Here is a 26413-nt window from a genome sequence, read left to right as displayed (position 1 = left end):
ATTAGCAGGTTGCTGAGGGAGAGAAAGGGCAATGTGGACACAAGGAGGGGCGCTGGAAACCATTTAAGTGGAACTTTGGGATTGTCTCTGAATTTCAATTATCCGGGCCCTCCCCATACCCCAACCCACAAACCTGCCAAAGAGGTTGGTCTGGGATGCTACCGTTTGAGGCAGATTTTCTTTATTACCCCAAGGCAATTTTATCCCAAAGGGTCACTTGATTAAGTCAAGTGCTATAGAGATAAAGGCTCTTGGACGCCTGGAAGCCCTGGTCCCAGCCAGCAGGCTTACTGTGCCCCTCAAAGGTAACCTCTACCCTCAGTGGTCCAGGGGCATGCATGCAGTGCCCACGCACCCCTGGCCTGGAAGGCAGGAAGCCAGCCCCAGCCTCAGCGGCCAACGGGCACACAAGCCCCTCCCCACTACAGCCACCAAACAGCAATTAGGTCAAAGGCAGGGTGGGGGAGGTTTCTAGGGCAGAACGCGGTTCTCTCTGGAGTCTACCTCCCCATTCCTGCGTGCGTTGGGTGGGGTCAGAGGGGAGGCTCAGAAACCCAGGTCGGAGGCTCAGGTGCAGCAAAGCTGATGAAGACATCGGGAAGCAAGGGGCCTAGGTTCCAGGGCAGGTTCCAACCCCGGTGGCTGTGCGCCTGTCATTTGCATAAAGGCCACGTCAGCTTAGGGCTGGGGATTTTACTTTTCCCAAAATGAGAGGGTCTATTTCAGCAAATGTTAGCAAAGCTCACTGGTATGAATACATATCTAGCTTTAACTTCCCTGTCGTGGGCACCTACCATGTAAGAGGCAGGGAGGCGGGTATCTCGCATACGTAACCTCATTCAATCCTCTCAACTCCGTGAGGGCAGGATCATCAAGATGAGGAAAGCCAGAGTCAGAAAGGCCGAGCCCTGAACCATGGTCCCACTGCGAGCACATGGCCGAGCTGGGACTTGAGCTAGGGTCTCTCTGGCTTCAGGGCCCTCTGCCCTTACCCATCATAGGAGACTGGCAGGAAGACACGCCGGTCAGTTGTCAGCCCCAACCCTTCCCCAGCCACACCAAGCAATGCCCCTGATCTCCGAGACCACAGACAGAGGTAAAGGAAGGACACAGACTCCTAAAAGTCACTCTTCTTTATTCACCAGTGCCCCCTTATTCCCCAGTGCCCTCGATCTCCCAGCATGGTCTACAGAGAATCCCGGCGTCTTGCCAGTCACAGGCTTCTCTGACCCTGCACGGTGTCCGGGCAGCCCACCAAGGAGCTGAAGTGGCTCCCAGGCACCAGGGAGAATCAAGGTTTCTCCGTCATCCCTCAGTCCCCCTCCCAGAGCACAGGGACATACAGCAGCCTGCTGTGCCAATCCCAGGGAAAGGTGAGGAGGGTTCTGGAAAGCAGGCATCTCTTAGCCGGAAAGAAGTTGGGACCTGGGCCTTTGGTCTAATTGAACCTGAGGCAAGTCAGGCCCCAAGGAGGCTCTGGAGCAGGCCCAGGCCAGACCCCTCCCCAGTAAATGCAGAAGTCTTCACCATTATTTTGCCAAAGTCCACCTTCCTCATAGACTTGGCCTGAAAACACGCTGAGTGCAGAGGGACACACACGACAGAAATCCTGGGTTCAACTCTGCTGAGAGCCACCACACTGGAAGAGGACTTCTTTCACTTTGTCCACAATGGTGCTCACCTCAGCCATGGCCCCTAGACCTAGGGAGCAAGGTTCTGCTGTGGCCTGCAGACTGAGGCAGGGGCCCAGCCCTCACCCACCCTGCTCAATGCTCCCCTGAGGGCTCCACCCAAAGCTCAACTGAGCCTTGAAGGCCAGGACCATGTCGGCAGGAGCCAGACCCATCAAATCCCTTCCAAGGCACCCCCAGGTCAGGCCCTAGGAACAGTCACAGCAGCCATCATGAACCATACACGGGCTGAGTGCCAGGGACACCAGGCACTGCATGTACACTATCTCGTTTAATCCTACCAACTCTGAGAGGAATTATGACTTCCATTTCCCAGACGAGAAAACGGAGCCCAGAGAACGGTTTTGCCTGAGGTCAAACAGGCTGGGATGCGGACCCAGATCGGACCCCAGAGCTGAGCCCTTCTGTGACCCTGGGCTGTGGGGATGGGCTATGAGCCTGGCCAGATGCCCACCTTGGTCTCCACACACCAACTTCTTGGCCACACAAGGTATCTCGACATAGCCAAAGGCCTTGAGCTGGCCCACCTGCTGCGCGGTGATGGGGTGCTCCCACATGACGGTGTTCATCGCTGGGCAGAAGAGCAGGGGCTTGCGGCTGTCCCAAGCCCGGATGACACAGGTCTGTGAGGAAGGGAGGGGTGGGGCAGGTGAGTGCCTGCTGCTCTGCCCGCCACCCCTCCCCAGCGCTCCCAGATCCTACCCACCTTCCTCTGTCACAGCCAGAGGGTTTGGGATGACTGGGTGTGACTTGTCCGTGTCCCCCTGTCTCGTGTCTCCTCAGCCTCTCCACCTCCCCACAGGTGCCAGCACAGGGCCTGACACATAGGAGGTCGTCCGCCGACACTCACAATGGCCCAGCCACCTCCATGCAGACCCCCCCACTCCTGTGCAGAAAGCTCTCTCCGAGCCAAAGCACGAGGCTTCTCCACTGTGGGAGAAGCCAGCCAGGGGAGCAGAAGTCAAGCTCCGCAGTTACCCCCAAAGCAAAAGCCCAGACCACTCACCGGGTAGGGCCCATCCACCCCAACACCGGCTCTACTTTGAGGCCGACTAAAGCATGGCGGTGAGAACACCTTCCACATGACAAAAACCCTCTCCTACACAGTATCCCACGCACCTCACGGCAGCCCTGTAAAGAAGGTGCTGTCCGTGCCGCAGACGGGAAAAGTGACTCCCCAAGACCCCGTGGAGACGATGACCCAGGGCATAAAGCTCTGCGCACCACCCCGGGGGGTTTCCACCGCCCCACACAGCCTCACCACCTCCCGAGTTCCAGGCCATCCCACCAAGTCACACACCAGAGGAGCTGTGAAAGGGACCCACCCGCCCAGCGGGTTGTGAAATCACATAGACCCGGGTTCAAATCCCGCCTGTGCTATCTACTCGTACTTCTAGCCGTGAGAACTTGGAGGAGTAATTTCATGTCGGGAGTCTTAGCTTCCTCTCTGCAAAAGCCGCCCTCACTGGACGGTTGTAAGGACGGAGGCTGGAAATGCTTCAAGCTCTTCACAAGGGCCTGGCATCAAGGACAGGCTCCCGAAAGAGTAGCTCCTAGGACTACTACGGGCACAGGCTCCATGGGCCAGGGGCTGCCTGGGGGAGAAATAAGCCCTGGGGCCCCCAGGAGGGTGCTCCCCTGTGCCCTGACGGCTCCGGCACCTCCTCCCCAGCTGCGGGTCCCTTGGGGCGACAAAGGTCAGCACATCCCCTCAGCCCAATTGGGAAGAGAGGGGCGAGTCCCGAAAACAATGCCGTGAACAGGCTAGAGTCGATGCCCGCCCCTCTCGGTGCCCCTGCCCTCTCCTGGGGACAGGAAGGAAGCGGGACAGCACACAGCCTCAGGACCTGGCTGCTTGGGTAGGCCCAGACGCCAGCGTCTGCTTCCCACCAACTCCTCTCAATGTGGCAACCAGGCTGAGTGGACAGTTTCAGTCACACTTCCTCTTGGCCCCGTGCCACCTGCCGCTTCTGTACAAGTCACGAACATACCTAGAAGAGCCCCCTGACTGTGTGTGGAGCGTGGTGGGGGCTGGCCTGGGGTTTCTAAGCGTCTTCAAAGCAAAGCACACCAACAACCGGAGGACAAACCCAGTACCCCCATGTCCCATGCCTCCGTAGCTCTTCCCTGCTCACCTTGCAGCTCAGCCCTTCCCAGACAAACCACAGCTCCTCTGAACCTTCTGGCAGCGGGAGGGAGGAGAGGAGGCATCAGTTCCCACGGTCACGTCTGTCTGGTCAATGCTCTGTTCAGAACCTCAAGCTCTGCCCCTGGGAAACTGCCTGGGTGGAGAGGAGGCCTAGATCCCGATCAGGAGACCAGCTCCCAGCTAGACTGGTGACCCAGGAAAGTCACTCCTCTTTCTGGTTCCACTAGGCTATTTTTTTAAGTAATCTCCACACCCAATGTGGGGCTCAAACTCACGACTCCAAGATCAAGAGTTGCATGCTCTACCAACTAAGCCCGCCAGGCGCCCCTCTGCTTGGCTATTTCGCACAAAGAAGGGGCCAGGGCCCGAGTGGGCCAGAGGGCGGACGGAGACGCACCTCACGCAGGCCAAGGGCCCAGCGGCCTGGCGCACAGGCTCACACCTAGCACGCCGCTCTACCGGTACCCAAGTTCGGGACACTGGAGAGGGGCATCTGAAGGAAGGGGGCAGCAGGGCGATCTTTCCTGGGATAAAAGGACAAAACATCTTTTGAGTGAGGATAGAGCCACAGAGCAAGGATGACGACATCTTAAACTTTATGAGAGGGGCGCCTGGGTGGCTCAGTCGGTTAAGTGTCTGCCTTTGGCTCAGGTCATGATCCTAGAGTCCCAGGATCGAGCCCCATGTTGGGCTCCCGTTCAGCGGGGAATCTGCTTCTCTCTCTCCCTCTGCCACTCCCCTCACTCCTGCTCTCTCTCGTTCACTCTCTCTAATAAATTAATTAATTAATTAATTAAATTTAATATGAGATTTGTAATTCCTTAAAATATTTCCACCTTCAAGTGAAACCTTTTGAGGCAAACGGCCTGGGGACTGGTCCTAGGAACATATTCCACTGCTCAGCCAACTCAGGAGGGAACCCTGAAGATTTCAGGGGGTGGGGGCAGCTCTGAAGGAAAAGGGGCAGCAGAGCTTTGCAGGGGCAGAAGGGAGCCCTCCAAGAGCCAGCCCAGCCTGGGGCACACCTCCTAGAGGTCAGTGTGCTCCATCACATCAGCTGGTGCTGACTGACCAGCCGGTGGGAAGCCTGGAGATCTGCTGGGGGGTGCAGGTCACACACCACTCAGGCCTACAGAGGTGCAAGTGGCCAGGAGCCTCACATGCTCCAACTGTCCGGTCAGCCACGCACCAGCCTCACTGGGAAGCCTTCGGAATACCACCACCCCCAGGCCCGCTCTTCTCTGTACTCTTCTACCCCTGCTCCTGGCTACTAATCGGTGTGTCACCCTTCTTCTGGTCACCCTGTGCTCTTATTCAAATGATGCTTCAATCACTAGCAGATTCTTCGAGAAGTGCCTTATGTACCCATCAATTAGTATGTAAGGAGACTAACCTCCTATCTGACCCCCCAACATTTTGACTCAGCTTCATTATTCACTTCTTCATCCTATTAAACTCTGAAAATCTCCTTGCTCTTTGCCGAAGTAGAGTGACTAATGACCTCGTACGTACAGTATTTATTGAACACTTACTATATGCCCAGCACATAGGAGGGACTGGGGTCACTGAAGACTGTACCACACACCAGAGCATACTCCCTTCTCACCTGCGTGGGTAACCAAAACCCCTCTCCTTCCAGACTGTGAGCTCCCCATGTCCCGTGTGTCCCTCAGCATGGCGCCCAGTTCATGTTAGGGAAATGCTCGATGCATGACGGATGTGGGGTAATAATGGAGAGGGAGGGAGGAGAGATCATACACCTAGCTCTTCCCAGGAGGGTCGTATCAATGAGGCCTTTAGGACAGAGGGAGCTTACGCCGAGGACAATCCCCACTTTGTGCAGCTGGACTTCTGTTCCTCTCCTCCACCAGCCATCAGCTGGCACCTCTCACCCAGTCTTTCTCCTCCCTTCCCCTCTAAGCTTTCCCTAACACACAGGAAAACCGCATTTCTGCCTTGTGGCCAATGCTACAGGAGAGATAAGTGTGCACAGGAGATCCATGAGGAAGTAAACACTCTTATCAGATCGCCCATGTGGATATCCAGATCCCGGGGAGAAGGCAGGGCTAGGGGGCAGGCAGCGGGGCGGGGCAGGGAGACCAATGGAAAAGCACATGGAGGGGCGCCTGGGTGGCACAGCGGTTAAGCGTCTGCCTTCGGCTCAGGGCGTGATCCTGGTGTTCTGGGATCGAGCCCCACATCAGGCTCCTCCGCTGTGAGCCTGCTTCTTCCTCTCCCACTCCCCCTGCTTGTGTTCTCTCTCTCGCTGGCTGTCTCTATCTCTGTCAAATAAATAAATAAAATCTTTAAAAAAAAAAAAAAAAAAAAAAAAAAAAAAGAAAAGCACATGGAGGGCAGCCCATGAATGAGGGACAGAGGGAGGGGAGCTGAGTGTCAGGGGGCAGGTGAGAGGTGGACGCCCTCTGAGAGCACACACACGCTGAGTCCACTGGCCTGAACACAGGCGACACCAGGTGGAGGGGAGGGGGCCCAGGGGGACGGTGTTCAGGGCAAATCAGCCTACCAGAATTCCAAGGCAAGAACCCCCTACAAAGGCAGTCTGCAGCTCAGCAAACCGGGAGTGAGGCCAGGGAGAGAGGAGGGCAGAGTCACTCACAAGCAAGTTGTCACATATGCCACTGGCCACCTTCCCCAGGGTGTTGGCATCAAGGGGAGCCACCAGCATGAGGTCGGCCCACCTCCGCAGGTCAATGTGGAGAACGGGGTCCGATCGGCACCTCCACATCTGGCAGAGGGAAAGAAATGGGGTCATTAAGCTGGCTACTCTCTCAGGGCGGAGGGAGGCAGGGGCAACGCGGGCCAGGTATACCTAAGTCAGAAACCGAGGGAGACCACCTGAGCAGCCCCTGCCCAAGTCCCCGGCTGTTCCCTCTCACAGCGAAGCTGGTGAGCACTGGCCACGGAGCCAACAGCCTGAGAGAAACCAGGCCTGAGGAAACAAACGCCCCTTGTCTCTCCAAGCTATTCCCTTTATGGTTTGGTTTTCAAGAGAACTGACATCTGGCAGGGAACTCCTGGCCTGTCTGCTTGAGGCGGATGCTTGGGTTGTCCAAGCCAGTGGAAGGGCTCTGGGGCGGCGAGAATGGAGGGGGTGGGGTGGAGAAGACAGGCCAGCCAGAAATGTTCTAGGCTGAGAATGTTTAAAAATGCCTGGCAGGGCACCCCTGTGAGGCCCACACTCGACGTCTGGTGATCGGCCGGTGCCTGCCCCTCTGCGGGAGAGCAGAAGCAGAGCCCAGCGGCCGTGGGAAGCGAGGCGCTCTCGACGGCCCTGACACTCGGAGCCACGTGGACAAGGGTGGTGGGAACAGAGCTCCTCTGTGGTTTCATCAGCCCAGATAAGTACAAGGACACTCAACCTGAGGCACCGGGCCAGGGCTGAGCTCTGCCTGGGGTGGGAGGAGACTTCGGGCCTCCCGCGGGCCAGAAGCTAGACAGATGTTTTCCTCATTGCCTCTGCCCAGAGGGCCCTGACCACTGACTTGAGCCTGGCCCATGTGCTCTGGCCTCCAGGACCATAGGCTGCAGGGAGGACACTCCTGTCCTGTTGGTAGAAACACGATGGAGCTCAGCCCTGGGGCCCCCACGCACTGACCTCCCATTCATCAGCATCGCTGTAGAGAGTGACAGGAACGTCCTGGGGGCTGTAGAAGTGTTTGGCTCTCTCAGTTGTGACCACTGCTACTTCCAGCTGTCACCGAGAAAAAAATGGAGACAGGGAGGGAGAGGAAAAGGAAACTGTTAGCAGAGCCACCGGCCTGGAGGCCACACGGGGCCAGGCAAGGCAAGTGCTTTCTTCACAGCCTGGCTGTGGAAAAGACTTCTCCCTCCTCGGCAGTGAGCCCCATGTTTGCATAGCTACTTCCGATGTCACCCAAAGGTCAGGCCCCACCAGATGTGGCCGTTTCACTTCCCTATCTGAGGGGCTGCTGAGGAATGAGTCACCAACTGGCCAGTGCATATAAAGCTGCAGGCTCCTGCCGCTCAGGCCGGGAGGCAGAGGCAGACAGGAAGGCATGCAGGCCAAGAGGGGCCACCCCGCAGAGGCTCGCAGGTCCTGAGCTCTAATCCACACCGCAACCCTGCCCTCTGCAGGCCGACGCACTGGCACTGGGGCCCGGCACGCGGTGGCTGCATCCAGGCCCCAGCAAGAAAACAAGGCAGAGTCCCCTCTCGTACTTCTAGGAACAAGGCCTCGTGGGCTCTCATTGCGGACTCCAGGAAAAACCAACCTGCGTGCCCTACACTCGTGGGGCAAGAATAAAGTTTACCTTCACACTCCTCATTCACAAGTAATCATAATGCAAACAGGGGGACGGTTAGGGTGCTCAGCAGAGCAAATGGCTGCGAGAAACAGCGCACCGCAGTGTGGACAGCTCGAGACCAGCTGCCATCATTCGTAAAATGAGGTGTTAAACCAACGTGCTGGCAGAGTAAATGAGCTCCGAAGAAGTGGCTGGGAGGGGACAGGCACAGAAAATCACATCTCTGGGGGACATTTATCCAGGAGCCAGAAGAGTCAAGGGTGACAAGGACAGAATCGCGAACTGGCTAGAACAGGAATCCCCTGTGGCATGTAGGCCAGATCAGCCTGCAGACACGCTACTTGGCCTGTATGAGGTTATAAACATTTTTGAGCCAATATATACAGATCGGGAGATTTCACATAGAAAATCCAACTTCCTGGCTTCTCTTGAAAAACTAAAAACTCTGGCACTCTGGGGCCCACATTCCTACTTGATAATGGTGGTGTTGCGTCACGGCTGCCTCTTGGGATAGGGTGTGCCCATGCCAACTCACAGTAGCCCCATCTCTTCCTATCATCTCACTGAGGCCCCCCTCCTTCTCTGTTTCCTGCCTATCCTGCCACAGCGACAGCATTCCGCACAGCACGTAAGAGGAAAGCTGGGACCAGGGAGCAGATGTCTCAATGGGGCAGAATGAGGTATTTCAGAAGGTCTAGTATTTCAGAAGACCTATTCCTAGGTCTGCCAGAGAGCTCTCAGACATGTCCACTCTCCCTCACTCTCTCTTAGAATCTATCATCCCCAGAACTTGCACAAAACCTCGGTGACCTTTTTAAAGGTCATTTAAATCAAACTCCCGCTGAGCACTGGAGCCCCCTCCAGGACAGCTCTGAACAAGATGGCCGATGAACAGGGCGGCCTTCTCTCCACAGAACTCAGGCCTGGAGATGACATGGGACCAGCATAGGCAGGGAGCGCAGAGGGAGGCAGGATAGTGCTGAGACTCTCAAGATACAACACAGTGGCAAGGTAAGACAGGTGATGGTAAGAGGGAACCCTTCAAACCAGCAGAAAACCCAAGCTACACAATAAAGGATCAGAAGGGGAAAAAAAGCAGAGAGAACACATGACAAGTAGAAAGCATTAAGTAAGATGGTAGAAGCCCTAACATAATAGTAATTATAGTAATATATACTGAGCTAAATTCCCCGATCAAAATTCAGACTCTCATACTGGATTTTTAAAACCCTCAATCACATCAAAATGTGTCTGAAAAGACACATTTAAAACAAAAGGATATACTGGGGCTCCTGGCTGGTCAGCTGGTGGAGAGTGTGATTCTTGATCTTGGGGGTTGTGAGTTCAAGCCCCACACTGGGTGTAGAGATTACTTAAAAATAAAACATTAAGAAAAAAAAAAGGTGGGGCGGCGGGTGGCTGAGTCAGTTAAGTGTCTGCCTTAGGCTCGGGTCATGATCCTGGGGTCCTGGGATCGAGCCCCAAATCAGGCTCCCTGCTCAGTGGGTAGTGTGCTTCTCCCTCTCCCTCTGCCCCTCCTCCATGATTTCTCTCTTCTCAAATAAATAAATAAATCTTTATAAAAAAGGAAAAAAAGGATAAATAAATGTTAAGTAAAAGAATAAACTTTCAGTTAAATAAGGTAGATTCGATTCTGCTCTCTCCCAAAATCCCACTAAAATAAAAGGGATTCTTTTTTAATAATATGAACCAAGAACGGAGAGAAGAGGAATAAAATATAATAAAATAAAATCAAACACGAACAAACCAACCAACCCCAGAAATCAGCAGGTAAGACATGTCCACACATTTCTAGAAGATGGAAGCAGAAGGAAGTAGAAGGAAGCAGATCAGATGAGACAAGATGCTCATGTTTTTTTATGAACATTCAGGGAATAAAAAAGAACTCTTGGACATTAAAATTATAAACAGTGAAATAAAAAAACTCAGTATAAATAGAGAAGAAATCTTGCAGAAAAGAGAATAGAAAGATAAAAAGGACAGTGTTAGAAAAACAGATGAGAAAATCAGAAGATCAATTCAAGAGGTCCAAAGCCTGCCTGAGTTGCAGAAAGAAAAACAGAAAACCGGAGGTGAGAAAAATCACGAAAGAAATGGAATGGAATCTCCCAGAACTGAAGAACTCAGAGACAGGAGGCATCTCTCCCACCTGCCTGCTGTCGTTCGGTCAGGCTCAGGGAACCCGGAGCATCACGTCCCTGGCACCCCCTGAGTGTCTGTGAAGCCTGAGCCCACAGCACCTCTTCTGGAAGCCACATCCTCCTGCTGACATAGATGGGGTTTGCAATCAGCAAGCTCAAGAGAGTTCTTCTCACCATGTTGCTGCTAAGCCGCAAACCCCAGCCTGTGCGCCTGCACAGCTACTTTTCTGGTCCCAGATGCAGCCTGTCACACTTCACTGGTAAATTCCACCTTCCAGAGGTGGCCCACAGAGCTCCTTAGATCTCAGTCCTGCTCTTAGCCAGCACCACCATCAGGAACCCCCCACCCCCACCCGAGACACGAACCAAATCATGAACAGAACAAGGTCAAGAGCAGAGCCCTTCCCTAAGGTCCACGGGGTGGGGGTGGGAGGTAGAAAGGAATCAAGAATGAACCCTTTCAAAGTGGGATCTTTCACTGCTTATACACATGCTGACATCACCAGCAGGTGGTCCAGGGGGATGTCCTAAGACTCTATTAAAGGCCTCACTTCAATCCAGAAGTACGCTGACGTCCAAAAAAATAAACGGAAATTGTTAGGCCTTGTTCCCAATGAGCCCGATCAAGCTCCAGGGACAACCACTTTCTGAGAGCTTTTCTAAGGGTTTACAGACTTCGTCTATGGTAATTTGCCTTTTTGATGAAGAGACATTAGTCATCTCTAGCCCCCAGGCCCTCTGCTATTTCCCACCCATCCTGTAGGCCACCAACCAGACAGAAATTTGCTCAGGAGATCAATCACCCAACTTGGGTTCAAGTCCCTTCTATCACCTTTTGTCCTGCTTTCTCAAGCTCAAAAGATGGAAACAAAATGGGACATAAGAGTCTCTCCCGTTTCTGTTCCCTCCTAATATTATACCACTGGCCTTCAAGTCCAGGCCCTGTTTCGTTTTTCCTTTCCCAAACATATGTAACAGCCTTGTTGGTCGTCCTGAGTGTCAGGGGAGCTTCAGCTCACCCTGGTGGCCTCTGAGGCACGCTCTTACCTCCACCTTTGGTTACATGTCCTCCTTTCCATTTAACTGTTTTCCAATCTCCTTCAACAGAGAGCTTCCCAGGTAGACATAGAGGTTTCTGGACACTGCCTTCTTTTCCTCATGGGGACCACTTTTTTTCATCTCTAACAGCTTCCCAACCACCGTGAACAATGTGCTACTTAAGAATATCCCAGTTCAGGGGCGCCTGGGTGGCTCAGTCGTTAAAGCGTCTGCCTTCGGCTCAGGGCGTGATCCCGGCGTTATGGGATCGAGCCCCACATCAGGCTCCTCTGCTGCGAGCCTGCTTCTTCCTCTCCCACTCCCCCTGCTTGTGTTCCCTCTCTCGCTGGCTGTCTCTATCTCTGTCAAATAAATAAATAAAATCTTTAAAAAAAAAAAAAAAAGAATATCCCAGTTCAGGGGAGCCTGTGTGGCTCAGTTGGTTAAGCATCTGCCTTCGGCTCAGGTTGGGATTGAGCCCCACGGTGGGGAGCCTGCTTCTCCCTCTCCCTCTGCCTCCTGCTCCCCCCGTTTGTGCTCTAGCAAATAAATAAATAAAATCATTAAAAAAAAAAAAAAAGAATAACCCAATTCAGGATAGGGGCAGAAAAAAAATAAAAAAGAATACCCCAGTTCATCCTCTATTCTGAAATCTAGAAAGCTACTTCCTGAGGATCTAGTTCCCCTACTTTCCCTAACTCCCAAACTGCCTGTCAGTTCTCAAAAGGAGGGACTGTGCCTAGGGCTAGTCAGAAACATTCCCAGTTTGGTAATGGCCCTGTTCTGGGGCTCCCTCCTCCCTCTCAGCTCTGCCTACATCCCCCTCATGGCCTGAGCCTCCCCTGGGCCCTAGGGAGTTCCAACCAGGGATCCAGGTGAGCCTCCCACCCTGTGCTGCCTGAACTCTTCCCTCTGAGCTCCTCCCCCCAGTCTCTAAGCCCATCCTCCTCTGGCTTCCCTTCCAGGGAGCTTCCTGGGGCCAATATCTTTACCTCAAGAGTAATGTGAAGAGTATGTGATGAGCCAATCCTACCCGATGCCCGTCCCCTGACCCCATGAAGCAGCTCCCTCTCCTTGGCAGTGACCTGCCCCTCATGCTGTCCAGCACGCCAAGCCCGTTCTTCTGGTTTTAGAGGGATGTCACTTGGTCTCATTCATCAGCCCTATGGGCTTTGTTCTTTCATTTTCATTCAATCTGCCAAATGTCCTGGGAGCCAAGGACTAGGCCCTAGGTTTGCACACACTTTAAAAAAAAAAAAAAAAAAAAGGACATGTTGTGTTACCTTCTGAGATATTAAATAACTCAGACTACTCACTCATTTACCCTGACCTTTCCCCTAGCAAATGCCAAGGAGCCCCAGCAGGGCAGAAAAACCTAAGGGCAGGAACCCTTCTTGGCTTTCTTATACCCCTCATGGCTCCTGGTAGAAGCAGCCCTGGGATTAAAACAATCTCCCACACACTGGCAGGTTCCTGAAAGGTAGCTCTGTGCTTGGTACCCTGGTTAAGACCCCTGCCAAGAGTTTTTATATCTAATATTTAAAACCTGAACTTCTTCGTGTGGTGTGACCAACTTATTATATAAGCTGTCTGCATTTGCCTGGCATTTAAAGAGTTTCCTTCCTGAAACCAGTAGGCAAGTCTAGTTTCCTTTTCTCTGCTGATGGTACATCAGCAATTCCATCTGGGGTTCCTGGAGAGTCAGGGAGGGGGAAATGCAAACAGATTTGGGAGTGATACCTCCACATCTACTTTTTTTTTTTTAAGATTTTATTTATTTATTTGACAGAGATAGACCGGCAGTGAGAGAGGGAACACAAGCAGGGGGAGTGGGAGAAGAAGAAGCAGGCAGGGGGAGTGGAAGAAGAAGAAGCAGGCTCCCGATGCGGGAGGAGAAAGGAGCAGAGGAGCCCGATGCGGGGCTCGATCCCAGAACGCCGGGATCACGCCCTGAGCCAAAGGCAGACGCTTAACGACTGCGCCACCCAGGCGCCCCTCCACATCTACTTTTAAGCCTAGTCTGGCCCAGGCTGGCTCTGAGGCAAACTACCAAAGGGACTTGGAGAGAAGCACTTCCACAGCCTTAGGATGAGACAAATCCCATGGCCTGAATTTCCCCCTCCAACCCTATCTCTGGCCTCTACCTACTATCACCAGGAGCCAGTAGCACCCCCTGCTCAAGTCTGACAACCAAAAAGGTCCCTGAACATAGTCCAGTGTCCCCTTGGGAGGCAAAACTGCTCGAGTTGAGAACCACTTCTCTACAGGGTTATCCAACAGAACTCTGCAGTGACAGAAACATGTCACACCTGTGCCATTCAGTACAGCACCACTGGCCACGTGGCTACTGAACATTTGAGGTGTGGCTGGTGTGACTGAGGGACTGAAGTTCTGGTTTTATTTCATTTCAATAATTTAAATTTAAATGTGGCTAGTGGCTACTGTATTAAATAGCACAGCTCTGGCATATACAAGTAAAGGAGAGCCCCAGCTGGAAGCCCCAGCTGAGTGGCCCGAAAAGAGCAGGTGTTTCTAGTAGGGCAGGCTTCACGGGAGGCTGAGGATTCTAAGAGGAAGCACCTGCCATGACTTACGCTGCTACAAGGCAAGGCACCCAGAGCTGTGGAGGCTCAGGCCTCTGGACTGGCACACACAGCAGAGGCCCCTGACAGTAAGCTGACCAGTGTTGACACTGGCCGTGCCCAGAGCCGGGGAACCAGCCAAGAAGCTGACACGAACCTGAGCATGGGGGTGGTGGGTATACTCTAGGAAAAAGGGCTCTTGGTGCCCAGGGCAGTTAGCACACAGGGTGGGGAGCTGTGAAGGAGACAGCCTCCTTAACGAATCCCTGAGGGTGTTCCGGTTGGCTGAGTGGGTGTCCCAACTCATAATGTTCCAGTTCATAATGATGTCTTGACTTTTTTTAAAAAGATTTTATTTACTTATTTGAGAGCGAGAGAGAGCACAAGCCGGGGGGGGGGGCAGGGAGTGCCGGGCAAAGGGAAGGGGAGAAGCAGACTCCCCACTGAGCAGGGAGCCCCGCGAGGGACTTGATCCCAGGACCCTGAGACCATGAACTTAGCCGAAGGCAGACACTTAACTGACTGAGCCAGCCAGGCACCCGATGTCTTGACTTGTCAAACATTTACTAAGCCTACATATACATGGGGGCCACAGCTGGTAAGATAGGAGCTCTGCCCTCAGCAAGGACTCAGTCTAGCAAGTAGGTACGGTTTATATGACCTTGACCATGAAGCAAGGCAGACCAGGTAAGAGTCCACAATGTTCTGGGAATTCTCATCCTCACAGCCATGGTCAGCCTGAGCAGAGAATGCCTATGCTCCAGATCTGAGCTCCTCAAGTTCACTTGCTGACAGGAGTCAGGAAACCTGGCCCCAAGCACCAGTTCTGCCAGCTAACTGGCTGGGGGACGGGCAGGCAGGTTTCAGGCAAATCCTTCCTTCTCTGGCCCTGGTTTCCCCGAGCCATTTAAACCACATGGCCTTCAGGGGCCCATCCAGCTCACTATGCCATCCCAGCCCTCTTGCCCTTTCCCACCAGGCTCTGTGGGGAAAGCCATTCTCCATCAGCCTCCCAGTGGGCCTCCTGGGGAAGCTGGTGTTCTGGTCTCAACAGCCCTTCCTGCCATTCGAGCAGGACTGAGCTGCCAATCCCTCTGTGCCCTTCCCCAGCTAGAGAAAATTCTTAAGAATGGACCTCGAAAGGCAGAGCGCAGAGCCCACTCTCAGGGACGGAAGGGGCTGGCCAAACCAGCAGCCACCTAAATAAATGTCTCAGAGCAGTACTGCTGAATGGACCCATTTCCACAACAGGACCACAGGGCCAGCAGGCAGCCCCCGCCCAGAAAGAAAGGAAAACCTCAAACCAGGCCTCATTTCTCCTGCTTCCTTTTCTCAGTAAGCATTAAAAAAAAAAAAAAAAAAAAAGGCATAAAGTTACAAAGAATGTTCCATAATTTTCCCACCAAGAGTCCCACTGACTTTAAAAATAAATATACACAGAGGTTAAAAAATGAAGATTGAACAGAATGATACAAAGCACAAGTCTCCCTTCCTGCCCCCATTTCTGCACAAAAGTGAATACCTCCAGAGGAAAATCTGTAGGCCGAACTCAGATATGTGAACATATAAAAGGAACCATACAATATGTAAGCGGTCAGCAAACTTTTTCTCTAAAGGGCCAGATACTATTTTCAGTTTTGTCACAACTACTCAACTCTAGTAGCAAGACTGCAGTCATGGGCAATACTTAGATGAACGTATGGCTGTGTTCCAGTAAAATGTCATGGACACTGAAATTTGAATTTCACGTAATTTTATCTATCTCGAAATATTCTGTTTTTAATTTTTCAATCACTTAAAAATGTAAAAACCATTCTTAGCTCACAGACCATACAAAAACAGGTAACGAGACCAGATTAGGCCTGTGGGCCCCGGTTTGCCAACTCCTGTACCACGTTCACTTCCGTCCCACGTCAACGACCGTCCCACGTCAACACCGAGATCCAGCCATTCTTCTGAACCTCTGCTTTCACCCATCATGAGGCTGGACCCAAAGTGCGCCGAAGCGCTCTTTATTCTTGGACGTTTTGTTTCCAGTTTTGGTTTTGTTTTTCTTTGAAGTGATAAACAGGGCTGTAATGAACATCCTTGGAAATATGGTGAATCTGTACCCTACAGGACTCGGTCCTATGGGTGAATCAAGGGCTATGAACACTTTCTATCTCTCCAGACATTGCCAAATGGTCCTCCAGAGAAGCAGAATTTACTTCATACGGCATATGAGTGGGATCTTCTTTCCCTTACCCTTGACAGTGGTGAAGGTCCTGGCAAGCATTCTAGAAACTTAACCTTTGGGGCATCTGGGTGGCTCAGTCTGTTAAGCATCTACCTTCCACTTAGGTCATGATCTCAAGGTCCTGGGATCAAGCCCTGTGTCAGCTCCCTGTTCAGTGGGGAGTCTGCTTCTCCTTCTCCATCCATCCCTCCCCCATGTTTGTGCTCTCTCTCACTCTAATAAATAAATAAAATCTTAAGAAAGAGAAAGAAAGAAAGAAAGAAAGAAAGAAAGAAAGAAAGAAAGAGAAAGAAAAAGAAAGAAACTAACTTAACCTTGTCCTGTCAGCTCCCCAAATGGGAGACTTTCTACACCTTCAGAAATCCCCTGCTGGCTCCAGCCCTGAGGACGCCTGCCCGGCAAAAGCTAGAGAGGCGTCTTCTCCACCCAAGTGAGAGGGTGCTTGGACAGAACTGCCACCCAATTACATGACAACTGTGGAACTGTAAACACCGTTATGTTCCTGCACCCCAGGACCTTCTCTCGGGCTGCCTTCGGGCCCTATTCCTTTTTGCCCTCACCTCTAGAATCTTCGCCCACTAGTGCCAGAAGAGGCCCTGGAGACAGATCATTTTAGTACCCCATACACACTTCATTGCAGGGCTAAGAAGACTGAGGCCATAAAGAAGACCTGAGTTGTCCAGAATCCCAGCATGAGAAATCCTCCATGCTCGGCTGCATCTCTTAAGGTACCACTGGCCCCCACCATCCAACTCCCCCCACCACAGAAAGTATCCCAGGATTCTTGGCAGTGGCCACTCTGCCTGACTGCTGGTGTGTGAATCATGAGGCCAAATCCACCCCTCTCCAGCACCCCTCCACAGTCTCCCTGGTCTGGCTCTAGCCAGCGGCTCTCCTGGGATGCCTGGATACACTGGTGAGTCAGGAATAGAGGCCTACCTTGGGACATTGCGAGTTTGGTTCCAGACCACTGCAATAAAGCAAGTATCACAATAAAACTAGACAAATAAGTTTTTCAGTTACCCAGTACACATAAAAGTCACGTTTATACCACACTGTAGTCTCTGATACGTGCAATAGCATTATGTCTAAAAAAAGCAACACATGTACCTGGAGGAGTGTTGACAACACTGACTCCATGGTGGACTCTCCATCTTGTTCGTGCCCGAGCAATGACCTCCCTCCAGGCTACGTGTTTCAGGCCCTGTGGTGGTTAACGTCTGCCCTGACCAGAATGCAGGAAGGTTTGTTCTGACCTTCCCTCAAGTGGGGCACAGACGGCACCACGTTAGAGAATGACTCTTTGATCTCATCGCAATGCCCTTCCCTCTATAAAAGCTGGACACTGAGGTCTGGACTCAGCAGAGAGTAGCCACGCAGCGCCTGCACCGTCATCCACCCAACCTGCCTGCCCTCCCACTCACCGGCAAGCTCCCCTGACTAAATTTCTGTCGTGGTATGGAGTGGCTCATTTTTCAGTCTCAAAGTGCCTTCTCAGGCTGGAGGATGCCTTCCTCTTCCTCCCCCCTTGTAACAAAACCTTAATTAAAATTGCGGGGCCCCTGCGTGGTGCAGTCGGTTGAGCGTGCAACTCTTGGTCGTGAGCAGGATCGTGAGATCCAGCCCCATGGTCTTGAGACTCTTCCCCTCTGCCCCTCCCCCTTCCTCTCTAAAATAAATAAAAATAAATCTTTAAAAAATAAAGCAGTTTATTGCTAAAAAAAAAAAAAAAGGCTAACCATCATCTGAACCTTCAGCAAGTTGTAATCACCGATCACAGATCACCATAAGAAATACAATAATCAAAAAGTTTGAAATATTATGAGAATTACCAAAAGGTGACACAAAGTGAGCAAATGCTGTTGGAAAAATGGTACCAATAGACTTGCAAGAAAACTCAGTATCTGCAAAGCGCAATAAAATGAGATACACCTGCGGTTATGAGCCAGAACTGTAGAATCACCCAGCTCCCTGCAGCCCACACTTCAGCTGCCTGTCTGCTGGCCAAAATCTAGAAATGCCTAGGGAGCTCAGGAAAGCCCTAAGCATGTGAATCCATGATGTAGGCAAAGAGCTGAGAAGGACCGTTCCAAGGGACAAAGACTGCTCCTGGGGGTGACCCAAAAAGAGGGCAATGGGGAGATCAGTACCATCAGGGAATGTGGGGAGGCCACAGCATTGGGCCAAGCAAGGATCCCCCTCTGGTTGCCAACACCTCACAAGGACTCCAGCAAGCAAACCCAGGCTCCTTGGAGAGCTGTTCTGCCTGCAGGATGAGCTGGCCAAGAAGTGAGAGGGCAGCGGGCCCCTTCACAGGAGCAGATGGACGGTGGCTCCCACAGCTTGTCCCACTGGGCTGTCTCGCCAACCTCAACAACCCCACCACATGGCTGGCCCAAAGGACATGACAATGGGAAAGGAAAGGGTGAAGGACAGGAAACAAACACTGTTAAGTGTTTCTGTGTGCCAGGAGCTGTGCCTAGCTGCTGGCGCAGGACAACAAACTTTGATTTGTGTCCCCTCCCCAAGCCCCGACAAGAGCCTGGGGGGATGGGTGGCAGTAATCACCTTTATTCTAAATGAGAAAGGCAGGCTCCAAGAAACTAAGTCCTGGAGTCCTCCCTCCTAGGTCAGTGCCCTTCTGGCTGCCTTTCAGCTTGACTCCAGCCAGCGAGGGAGAGCCAAGTTCCCGTTCCAGACAAGGCCTGTCCCCCTGAGAGGGCCAGGGCCTGGGGTGGGCTAGAGAGCCTCCCCACTTCACACAACCTTTTCCTCACACCCCTGTAAGTGCTGGCTGCAAGGGACGGCAGGAAGCGGGGGAGTTGCCATTTCCCCCAGCTCGGAGGCTGCCCATCTGTTTCCTGGGATAGGACGCCCTGCCCCCACCCGCCCCCAGTCCGGAAATTCACTTGCTCTGGGGCTATGGGAAAAGGGAACTGCATAGCTCCCTCCCTCCCAAGGGGACAGCGGCTATCAATCCTGCAACAACCCTTTCCAAGCCTCCCGTCCTCACGGGTCTAATGAGCCTGCTCCTACCAAGGGTTCTGGGTCCATGGGGGTGAGGGGGCAAGCCACAGGTGGTACAGGCCACGTGGTACTGCCCAGCAGCACCAGTGCCAGGAGCGACGGGACTCACCTCCCTTCTCCCTTCTGGCCTGGCTGGCATCCCTGGCTGCCTGCTTCATTGCTTGTCTCAGCATGAGGGGTAGGGTGAGGGGGTGACTTTCTGGGTAGAAGTTTGTGGAAATCAAGGGGAAAAAAAAAAATTTCTCACCCCTGCCGTCAGCCCTGACATAGTCATCTGCAAGTGAGCACTGCCCCCTGCTGGATACACTGGGTACACACACCTGTGCCACTGCGTAAGGTACGGGGCAGATAAGGGTTTAAAAGCACAGCCTGGGCCCCAGCAGCGCACCCAACAAAGTAATGAGCAATGTCAAAGGCAACCTATGACTCCCCACACCTTGGTCAAGATTCTCTCCCAGACCAAACTCTACTCAGACTCCTCTGCGCCACTTTTTTGACTGGGCCCATCCTGGGGTCTGGTCCTTAAGAGCAAGATTCCTGTTAAGTGGGTTTGGCCACAATCCCCCCACTCTCGATATCTGATCAGCCTGGATATCTCATCAGGCTCCTCATCCCTCAACAACCCCCACGTGATGATTGATCACCCTGGCCTGCCTGCACCAAGAATCCTGTCAGGACAGTTTAGCCAGAACCCTCCTTACTCCTGGTATTTCCTCTTAGTAACTTTCCATCCACGGCCCTCCACCTGCTCCTTGCCTATAAACCCCCACTTTTCCCTGTTGTATTTGGAATCAAGCCCAGTTCTCTGCTGAGGTCTCTTTTCCTTTATTGTGATAGTTTCTCTGAATAAAACCTGTTTTTACCACTTTACTGCCCATCTCAGGTTCTTCTTCAATATATCAAATGAAGACGCCTGGGTGGCTCAGTCAGTTAAGCGTCTGCCTTTGGCTCAAGTCATGATCCCAGAGTCCTAGGATCGAGCCCTGCATCGGGCTCTCTGCTCAGCGGGGAGTCTGCTTCTCCCTCTCTCTCAAATAAAAAAATAAAATCTTTTTAAAAAATAATACATCAAATGAGTTGGGTTTTGTTTTGGTTTTTTTTTCTAGGTATTTTATTTAAGTAAATTCTATGCCTAATGTGGGGCTCGAACTCACAATCTGGAGATCAAGAGTCGCATGCTCTAACAACTGAACCAGCCAGGTGCCCCTCATCAAATGAGTTTTAAAAGGAAGGGAGCAATGCCACAGGGGCTGAGGCAAGCCGGGAAGGCTTTCTTGTAAAGTGTTTGTGCAGAATTGAGAGAGGCAGAGGACTAGGAGGGCAGGGGCCAGGCCAAAGCAAAGGCCACCAGGATGGAGTGTAGGCAGTGGGAATTCAACAGACCTTGGAGACCAGACAAGGAAATGAGGTCAGTACCTGCTGGCTTTCAAATTGTTTAAAGCTTTGAACTTTTCCCGAAGAAGAATCTGCCCCAGGACCCCAATATATAAAAATATATATAAATATATAAAACGGATCAAAATGGAGGTGCCCCTCACCCCCAATACACTGCGGTGGCCCCAGGCATCTCTGAACACCTAAAGGAGAAGTCTGAAACCAGAGCCGCAGGCAACGGGGTACCCCTGACGTTCCAGGGCATCTGGACAGACAGGACAGCCACGGTGTCTAACGAGGAGGGAGAACAGAGCCGCAGTGTTCAAGACGAAGTGGGGGTGGGGCGCTCAAGGCAGCAAGGGGACACCGCAGATGTGCTGCATTTCTCCCGCCGGCACTCCTCCCACACCAGCACCTCGGGGAACTGGGGTCACCAGAGGGGAACCCACACCCTCCATTCAGCACAGCGTTCCTTTCCCAGTCTCCCCTCACACTCTGCCCACACCCTCTCGTCTAGCTCCCGGTTATACTGGACTGTCTCCTGCTTCCCCTACACACTAATGCACACAGAGGGCTTCCACAAACACCACCATTAACAAAAAACCCCGTGCACTGCATAAAAATGGGCTGGCCCCAGGAGTGACAGCTCTCCACCATTAGACTGCCACGCTGTCTAGTAAGCATACTCACGTCAGGAATGTCCAAAAGCCTAGACACCAGAAGAGGCAACTTCAGGGCGGCAACACTCCCAGTGACACCCACGAGAACATGGAACTGTTTCTTCACCAAGGGTGCAGCAGCCGGACAAGGGGCACTGGATTCCATGTGGGCTCTAATGGCTTCGAATCCCGGGAGCCTGCCAAGACGGGCCTCCACAAGGCTCTGCCAAGACTTAAAATCTAAAAGCAGAATAAGGGGCACCCACTTCATTCATATGTTCGACCAAAGTGTCTTGAGTAACCTGGGCCAGAACCCAGGGTTACTGAGGGGTGAGCAGGCCCAGCGGCTGGGAACATACGATCTGATGAGAAGGTCAGGTACCGTGTCATATGGCCCAGTGTTGTGAAGAAGGTCTGTACCGAGGGCTGTGGCTGCCCAGGAGTAACAGTCTGAGGAAGTCAGAGACCCCAAAAAAGGACACTGAGCTTGAGTCCTGAAGGGCCAGTACATTTCCCAGAGAAAGAAGGAAATAACCATGCAAGAAGGAATAATTTCACAAAGGTGAAGAGGCCTAAGGAGGGTGGCAGGTTTGGGGCCCAAGGAGCAGCTTAGGAGTGAGGCTAAAGTGTGATGGGAGGTAGAGGGTGGCAGGAGGTAAGGTTGCAATCAGGTCAAGGGCAGTGTCAAGGGCGGTGAGGGGCAAGGTGAGTTTTCATTTTAGAAAAACAGTGCTGGTGCCAAGTGTGGAGGGGGCCCTCGAGGTGGAGATGGGAGGAGGCTGGACTGACTAAAGGGAGTAGCAGGATGGGATGGGCTCAGGGATGCCTGAGAGGTGGTAAACCCTAGGTAATAGGAGGACTTGGGTGACCCACGGAGTGGAGACATTTGCCTTTCTGTCACGGCCCCTGTAGAACAAACCGGACACCACTCTACAAACCTAAGCCCAGGAAGAGACAAGCATAAAGGGGATGCTGGCCACCCCCATGGGACCAGCTGCTTAGTTTCTTCCTCCGGCCCTCAGATGTTGCTAGGAGTAACCAAGATAATACAGCTGAGGGACACACCAAAACCTACACTCTGCAAGCTGGGTCAGCAAAACGTACCCACTCCATCAGCAACAATCACTGAGGGCCAATGACATCTAGCACTGGGCAAAGGAATTATGCAAGACACACCTCTGCCTTTGGGGAATCTGTAATGAGTTGAGAAGACAGGAGTCACACCTGAAATCATTTGAGATGGCCCCTCTCTGGGATGCACGTGTCTGGTGATTAGTGATTCCGTTTGTTCCTTGTTTCCTTGCCTCTCCCTCCCCACTTCCCCACCACCACTGCCACCAGCAAGCTCCCTCAATGTGTGACCAGGTCTAATCGCCAACAGCCAGGCACCTGATGGGTCCTAAAACGCTGCTGGAGGAATAATAACCCGTACCTTCTGAAGCAGGGTGGGGCGTGGGGCACAGGACACTGGCACAGAAGCCCGGCAAGTGCATCAGGAGCCCTGGGTCCTGTCCATGGTTGTGCTCCTGAGCTGCTGTGTGACCTCGGCCCAGGGTACTTCCCTCCCTGGACCTGTCTCTTCATCTGAAAAATACAGAGGTAGGACCAGGTGATCTCTGAAGCTCCTTCCAGTAGAAACTTCTGAGTCAATGTATGAAAGACAGCGGTAAGGGCTCTCTGTACCAGAGTCCTGGAAGATGCATTCAAAATGGGCAGAATCAGCAGTGGAAGGGGAAACCAAGGCAAACGCCAAGAAGAACGCTATCTGCGAATCACCCAGTGGCTTCCTCCGTGGCTGCACACCCACGGGGGCTTCCTCTTCACTCCAGAGGCTCGTTGGTTCCCGAGGGCCTCTTTGCCCAGTATTTGCCTTCAAGACTCAGGCACACAACCACATGAGCTGAGGATCCTATCTGGATTTATTATTCCACTCCTACCTGGAAAGATCTCCCAGAGGCCCAGACCCAGGGATCAATCAGCAGGAATTAAGCACAGACCAGTTCCCTAGAGCAAGACTCCCCCAAAGTTCCGTTTGCCAGCTCCGTTTGTCTCTGCTCTACATCAGGGCCTCAGCCAGGACCATGCTTGCCCAGAGCAGAAATGAATCTACTCTAGGACTTGGGGAGTCCTGTTAGCAACTGGCAGGGTCCAGAGGGCCTATAAGCCAGCCCCTTCCCAGATCAGCATGCTGATTAGCACCCTCAGTAGGTGATGGAGGCACATTCTTGACTCTCCAGGGAAACCTACCTGCCAGAGCTCAAACCCTGACCCTGTCCCGCTCCAGCTAACTGGTGCCAGGACAGGGAAATTCCTGCCAAACTAGAGGCTGAACTTCATCTCTGCAGCCCCTAGCCTCCTCTACATCAAGCTGATATCATTCCTAAGAAAGAGGTTACTGAAAGCAATCAATTAAACTGAGGGCATGGGGCACCTGGGTGGGTCAGCTGGTTAAGCAGCCAACTTGATTTTGGCTCAGGGCATGATCTCAGGGTCCTGGGATCGAGCCCTGAGTCAGGCTCCACGCTCAGCAGGGAATCTGCTTGAGGATTCTCTGTTCCTCTCCCTCTGCTCCTCCCCCTGTTCATGTTCTAATAAATAAATCTTAAAAAAAAAAAAAACACAGCATGAAGCCATGTTCGGGATTTCAATTACTTCCCCACAGTAGGTGGTATAGTCCAAGATTTACTACTTAGCCTGCTGAGCAAGACTTGCTAAGGACCAAAGCCTACCTACCTTTAGAGAAAAATGAGTGTGGATTGGGTATTGGGGGTGGGGGACATATGTACTTGAGTAACAGAAAGTGGATAATTTAACCAACATTTGAAAGCAAGGTCAAATTGGTTCAACCTAACAGTCTTGTGGAGTGTGACACCTGGCAGTTCTTTGTTTACTCTCAAAAGAGATCAAATCCCAAACCAGGAAGTCTGTTCATCCAGCCAGCTCCTGGTAGAACCATGTACTTGCACAGCCAAGGTAGCTGCAGATAGTGCCTGATTTTTCTGCGCTTTGCTGGACTCATAGGAACTCTTGAGCAGCAGAAAGAGTTGGCACACAGAGAGGTTACAAGGGCTGAAGGCTATGATTACTGAGCCTCAAGCTCCCAGGACACCAGTCATGCAGGTAACCCACAGCCAGAAAAATGGCAGGTTCTCTATCCCTTAGAAAGACAGGACCAGACAGTGGCGCCTGGGTGGCTCAACAGGGTAAGTGTGGGACTTTTGGTTTCAGCTCAGGTCATGATCCCAGGGTCGTGAGACTGAGCTCCTGCATCAGGCTACACGCGGAGTGTGAACTCTGCTTAAGATTCTCTCTCTCCCTCTCCTTCTGCCCCGCCCCTGCCTGTTCATGCACACGCGCTCTCAAAAAAAAAAAAAAAAAAAAAAATGCAGAGCCAGAGCTTGCTTATGGCAAGCCTGTGATGTGTAAACCTCCTCTAATGAGTTTAATTAGGGCAGATTTAAGTAAAGGTTTCAGGAATACCTGCCAGTCACAATAGGGCCACATGTGGAGCCACACAGAACCAGGGCTAAAAAAAAGGGCCAGACAGTACAAACACTGCCCAACACAGAACAGTGAGGGACTGGGGCCTAGGACAAAGCAGAACCGAACATGGGGGGCTGGAAGAACAGAGATCCAGGATCCATAAGAGCCTACAATCTTTAGCCTAAGGTCAAAAGCCCTCGCTCCTGGCCCCAGGGTTTTGCTCTGGCCCTATCTCCCACCAGTCGACACACTCTTACTCTGCCCCCCTAATAATGAGCAATTCAAACTCCCCAAAATGTTACCCTGCCCCCAAATCCAAAGACATTAAAAGGCCACAGGGCACTTTAAATCCCTGTCCCCAAAGTAAGGCAAGAAACTCGAGAGTTCAAGGCCTTGGCATTCTGCTAAAACTGCTCTTCTCTCTCACTAGAGGCAGGCGTGCCTGACTTCGCAGCTTCCGAAATCCCATTTAGACACACCTCCTCAAGCTCACAGGCTGGGGATATATACATATATTATACGGTATATTACACATATTTTTTATATATATATATATATATATATATATATCTGCATTATATATATCGTATGTTATATATATTGTATTGTTTATATTGTATAATATATTAACTAAGTATATTTACACACACACACTGGCCACTAGCAAGGTAGTTACAGCCATGCGAGAGATTGGGAGGAAAAAACCCTGCTCCCAAGACATTCACCAAGTCCCCAACTTATAGCAATCTCTCCTGCTTATCATCTGGTACAGGCCTCTAAAGGACAGCAGGAAGTTTTTCTCTAGCAATATTTAGCCTCATTCTAATTTTTAAAAACCATCAGCACTTTTAGGCGGATCTAGGGGATATAATTCCAACATACCAAGGCTTTCCTTTTTCTATTTTACCAGTTTTTAAAATAGGGGAACTGATGGGGCCACCTTTTAAACTCGCTTAAAGAGCACTGAACAACCGCAGTGCAGCAGAAAGCAGGGGTGGGAACACACAGACACAAATCCTCCACTCCAGACTCGAGCCAGGAAGAGGCCCCAAATGCACCGGCAGATAGCTAAGTACAGTCCCAAAGGCTCGACAGTCCCCACACAGACACAGTCGCCAACCCACAGTGGCGAGCTGAGCTTCACGGGCTCAGAAAGGAAACTGAGGTCACACACCCATGCGGACCCACAGCCTTCACACACACGCGCGCGTAAAGGGAGGTCACGGAAAAATAGTCGCGGACCAACAGTCAGCGAAGCTCCCAGGGCCTCCCTACCACCGGGAAGAGAGGACACAGCCTCCGAGGACCCTTAGACTCCTCACCCACGCCTGGCGCGTCTTGGGCAGCCCCAAATATCGCGATATTTCAGCCGCCCCTCCCGCTGTTTCCGCTTAGCATGTAGTCTCACGAGGGCGCCCGGCTGCCTGCGTGTCGCGCAGCCTTCTGGGAGCTGTAGTCTATTTCTCTGCCTCCTGGTAGTTGTAGTCCACTCGGGAGAATCCGGTGACTAACACCAGGTTGCTGTTCTTAGTAGTGCTGGTGCCCTCTTCTGGGTCTGGCCCAATTGTCGGAGCTCCTCCCCCCACACCCTCATCCCACACATACTGCTCATCATTGGGGCACTTCATACTGAACATTTGCCGAGCGTCTCCTATGTTTTAAATGCACGGGATACGGAGCTAAATCAGACTAGTCCCTGCTCTTGAGACAAGCAGGGGGACAGGAA

The 26413-nt window shown here is 52.2% G+C and overlaps 1 protein-coding gene across 5 annotated transcripts; it reads right to left on the bottom strand.

Annotated features, from left to right (window-relative positions):
• Positions 1-1120: 1120 nt before the first annotated feature.
• PPCDC (phosphopantothenoylcysteine decarboxylase) lies at positions 1121-26115 on the bottom strand. 5 transcript variants are annotated; one of them, XM_026478544.4, is made up of 7 exons: positions 26010-26100; positions 22637-22788; positions 21236-21444; positions 7457-7552; positions 6458-6586; positions 2146-2314; positions 1121-1701 (listed from the first exon to the last, which is right to left on the bottom strand). In XM_026478544.4, exons 2-7 carry the CDS (start codon positions 22695-22697, stop codon positions 1616-1618), a joined length of 750 nt encoding a protein of 249 aa, XP_026334329.1. In that variant the 5' UTR covers positions 22698-22788; positions 26010-26100; the 3' UTR covers positions 1121-1615. The 5 variants fall into 5 exon arrangements, with proteins under 5 accessions (XP_026334329.1, XP_026334331.1, XP_026334333.1 ...); XM_026478546.4 differs by lacking the exon at positions 26010-26100 and adding an exon at positions 25862-25885; XM_026478548.4 differs by lacking the exon at positions 26010-26100 and adding an exon at positions 22888-23770.
• Positions 26116-26413: the final 298 nt, after the last annotated feature.

This window comes from Ursus arctos, unplaced genomic scaffold (genome assembly GCF_023065955.2).
Source record: "Ursus arctos isolate Adak ecotype North America unplaced genomic scaffold, UrsArc2.0 scaffold_28, whole genome shotgun sequence".
In the NCBI taxonomy this organism is placed as follows: Eukaryota; Metazoa; Chordata; class Mammalia; order Carnivora; family Ursidae; genus Ursus; species Ursus arctos.
The sequence above is the reverse complement of the archived record's forward strand: the minus strand, read 5'-3'. Positions and strand labels throughout refer to the sequence as shown.

What these genes read in the sequence shown, in the direction of transcription:
- PPCDC (XM_057303753.1), bottom strand. Translation starts at nt 22,697, where the DNA reads ATGCACTTGCCGGGCTTCTGTGCCAGTGTCCTGTGCCCCACGCCCCAC. An exon ending in GCGATGCTGATGAATGGGAG is followed by an intron (nt 6,587 to 7,456) that starts GTCAGTGCGTGG and finishes TCCCTCTGCCAG; the next exon opens with ATGTGGAGGTGCCGATCGGA. An exon ending in GCATATGTGACAACTTGCTT is followed by an intron (nt 2,315 to 6,457) that starts GTGAGTGACTCT and finishes CCTTCCTCACAG; the next exon opens with ACCTGTGTCATCCGGGCTTG.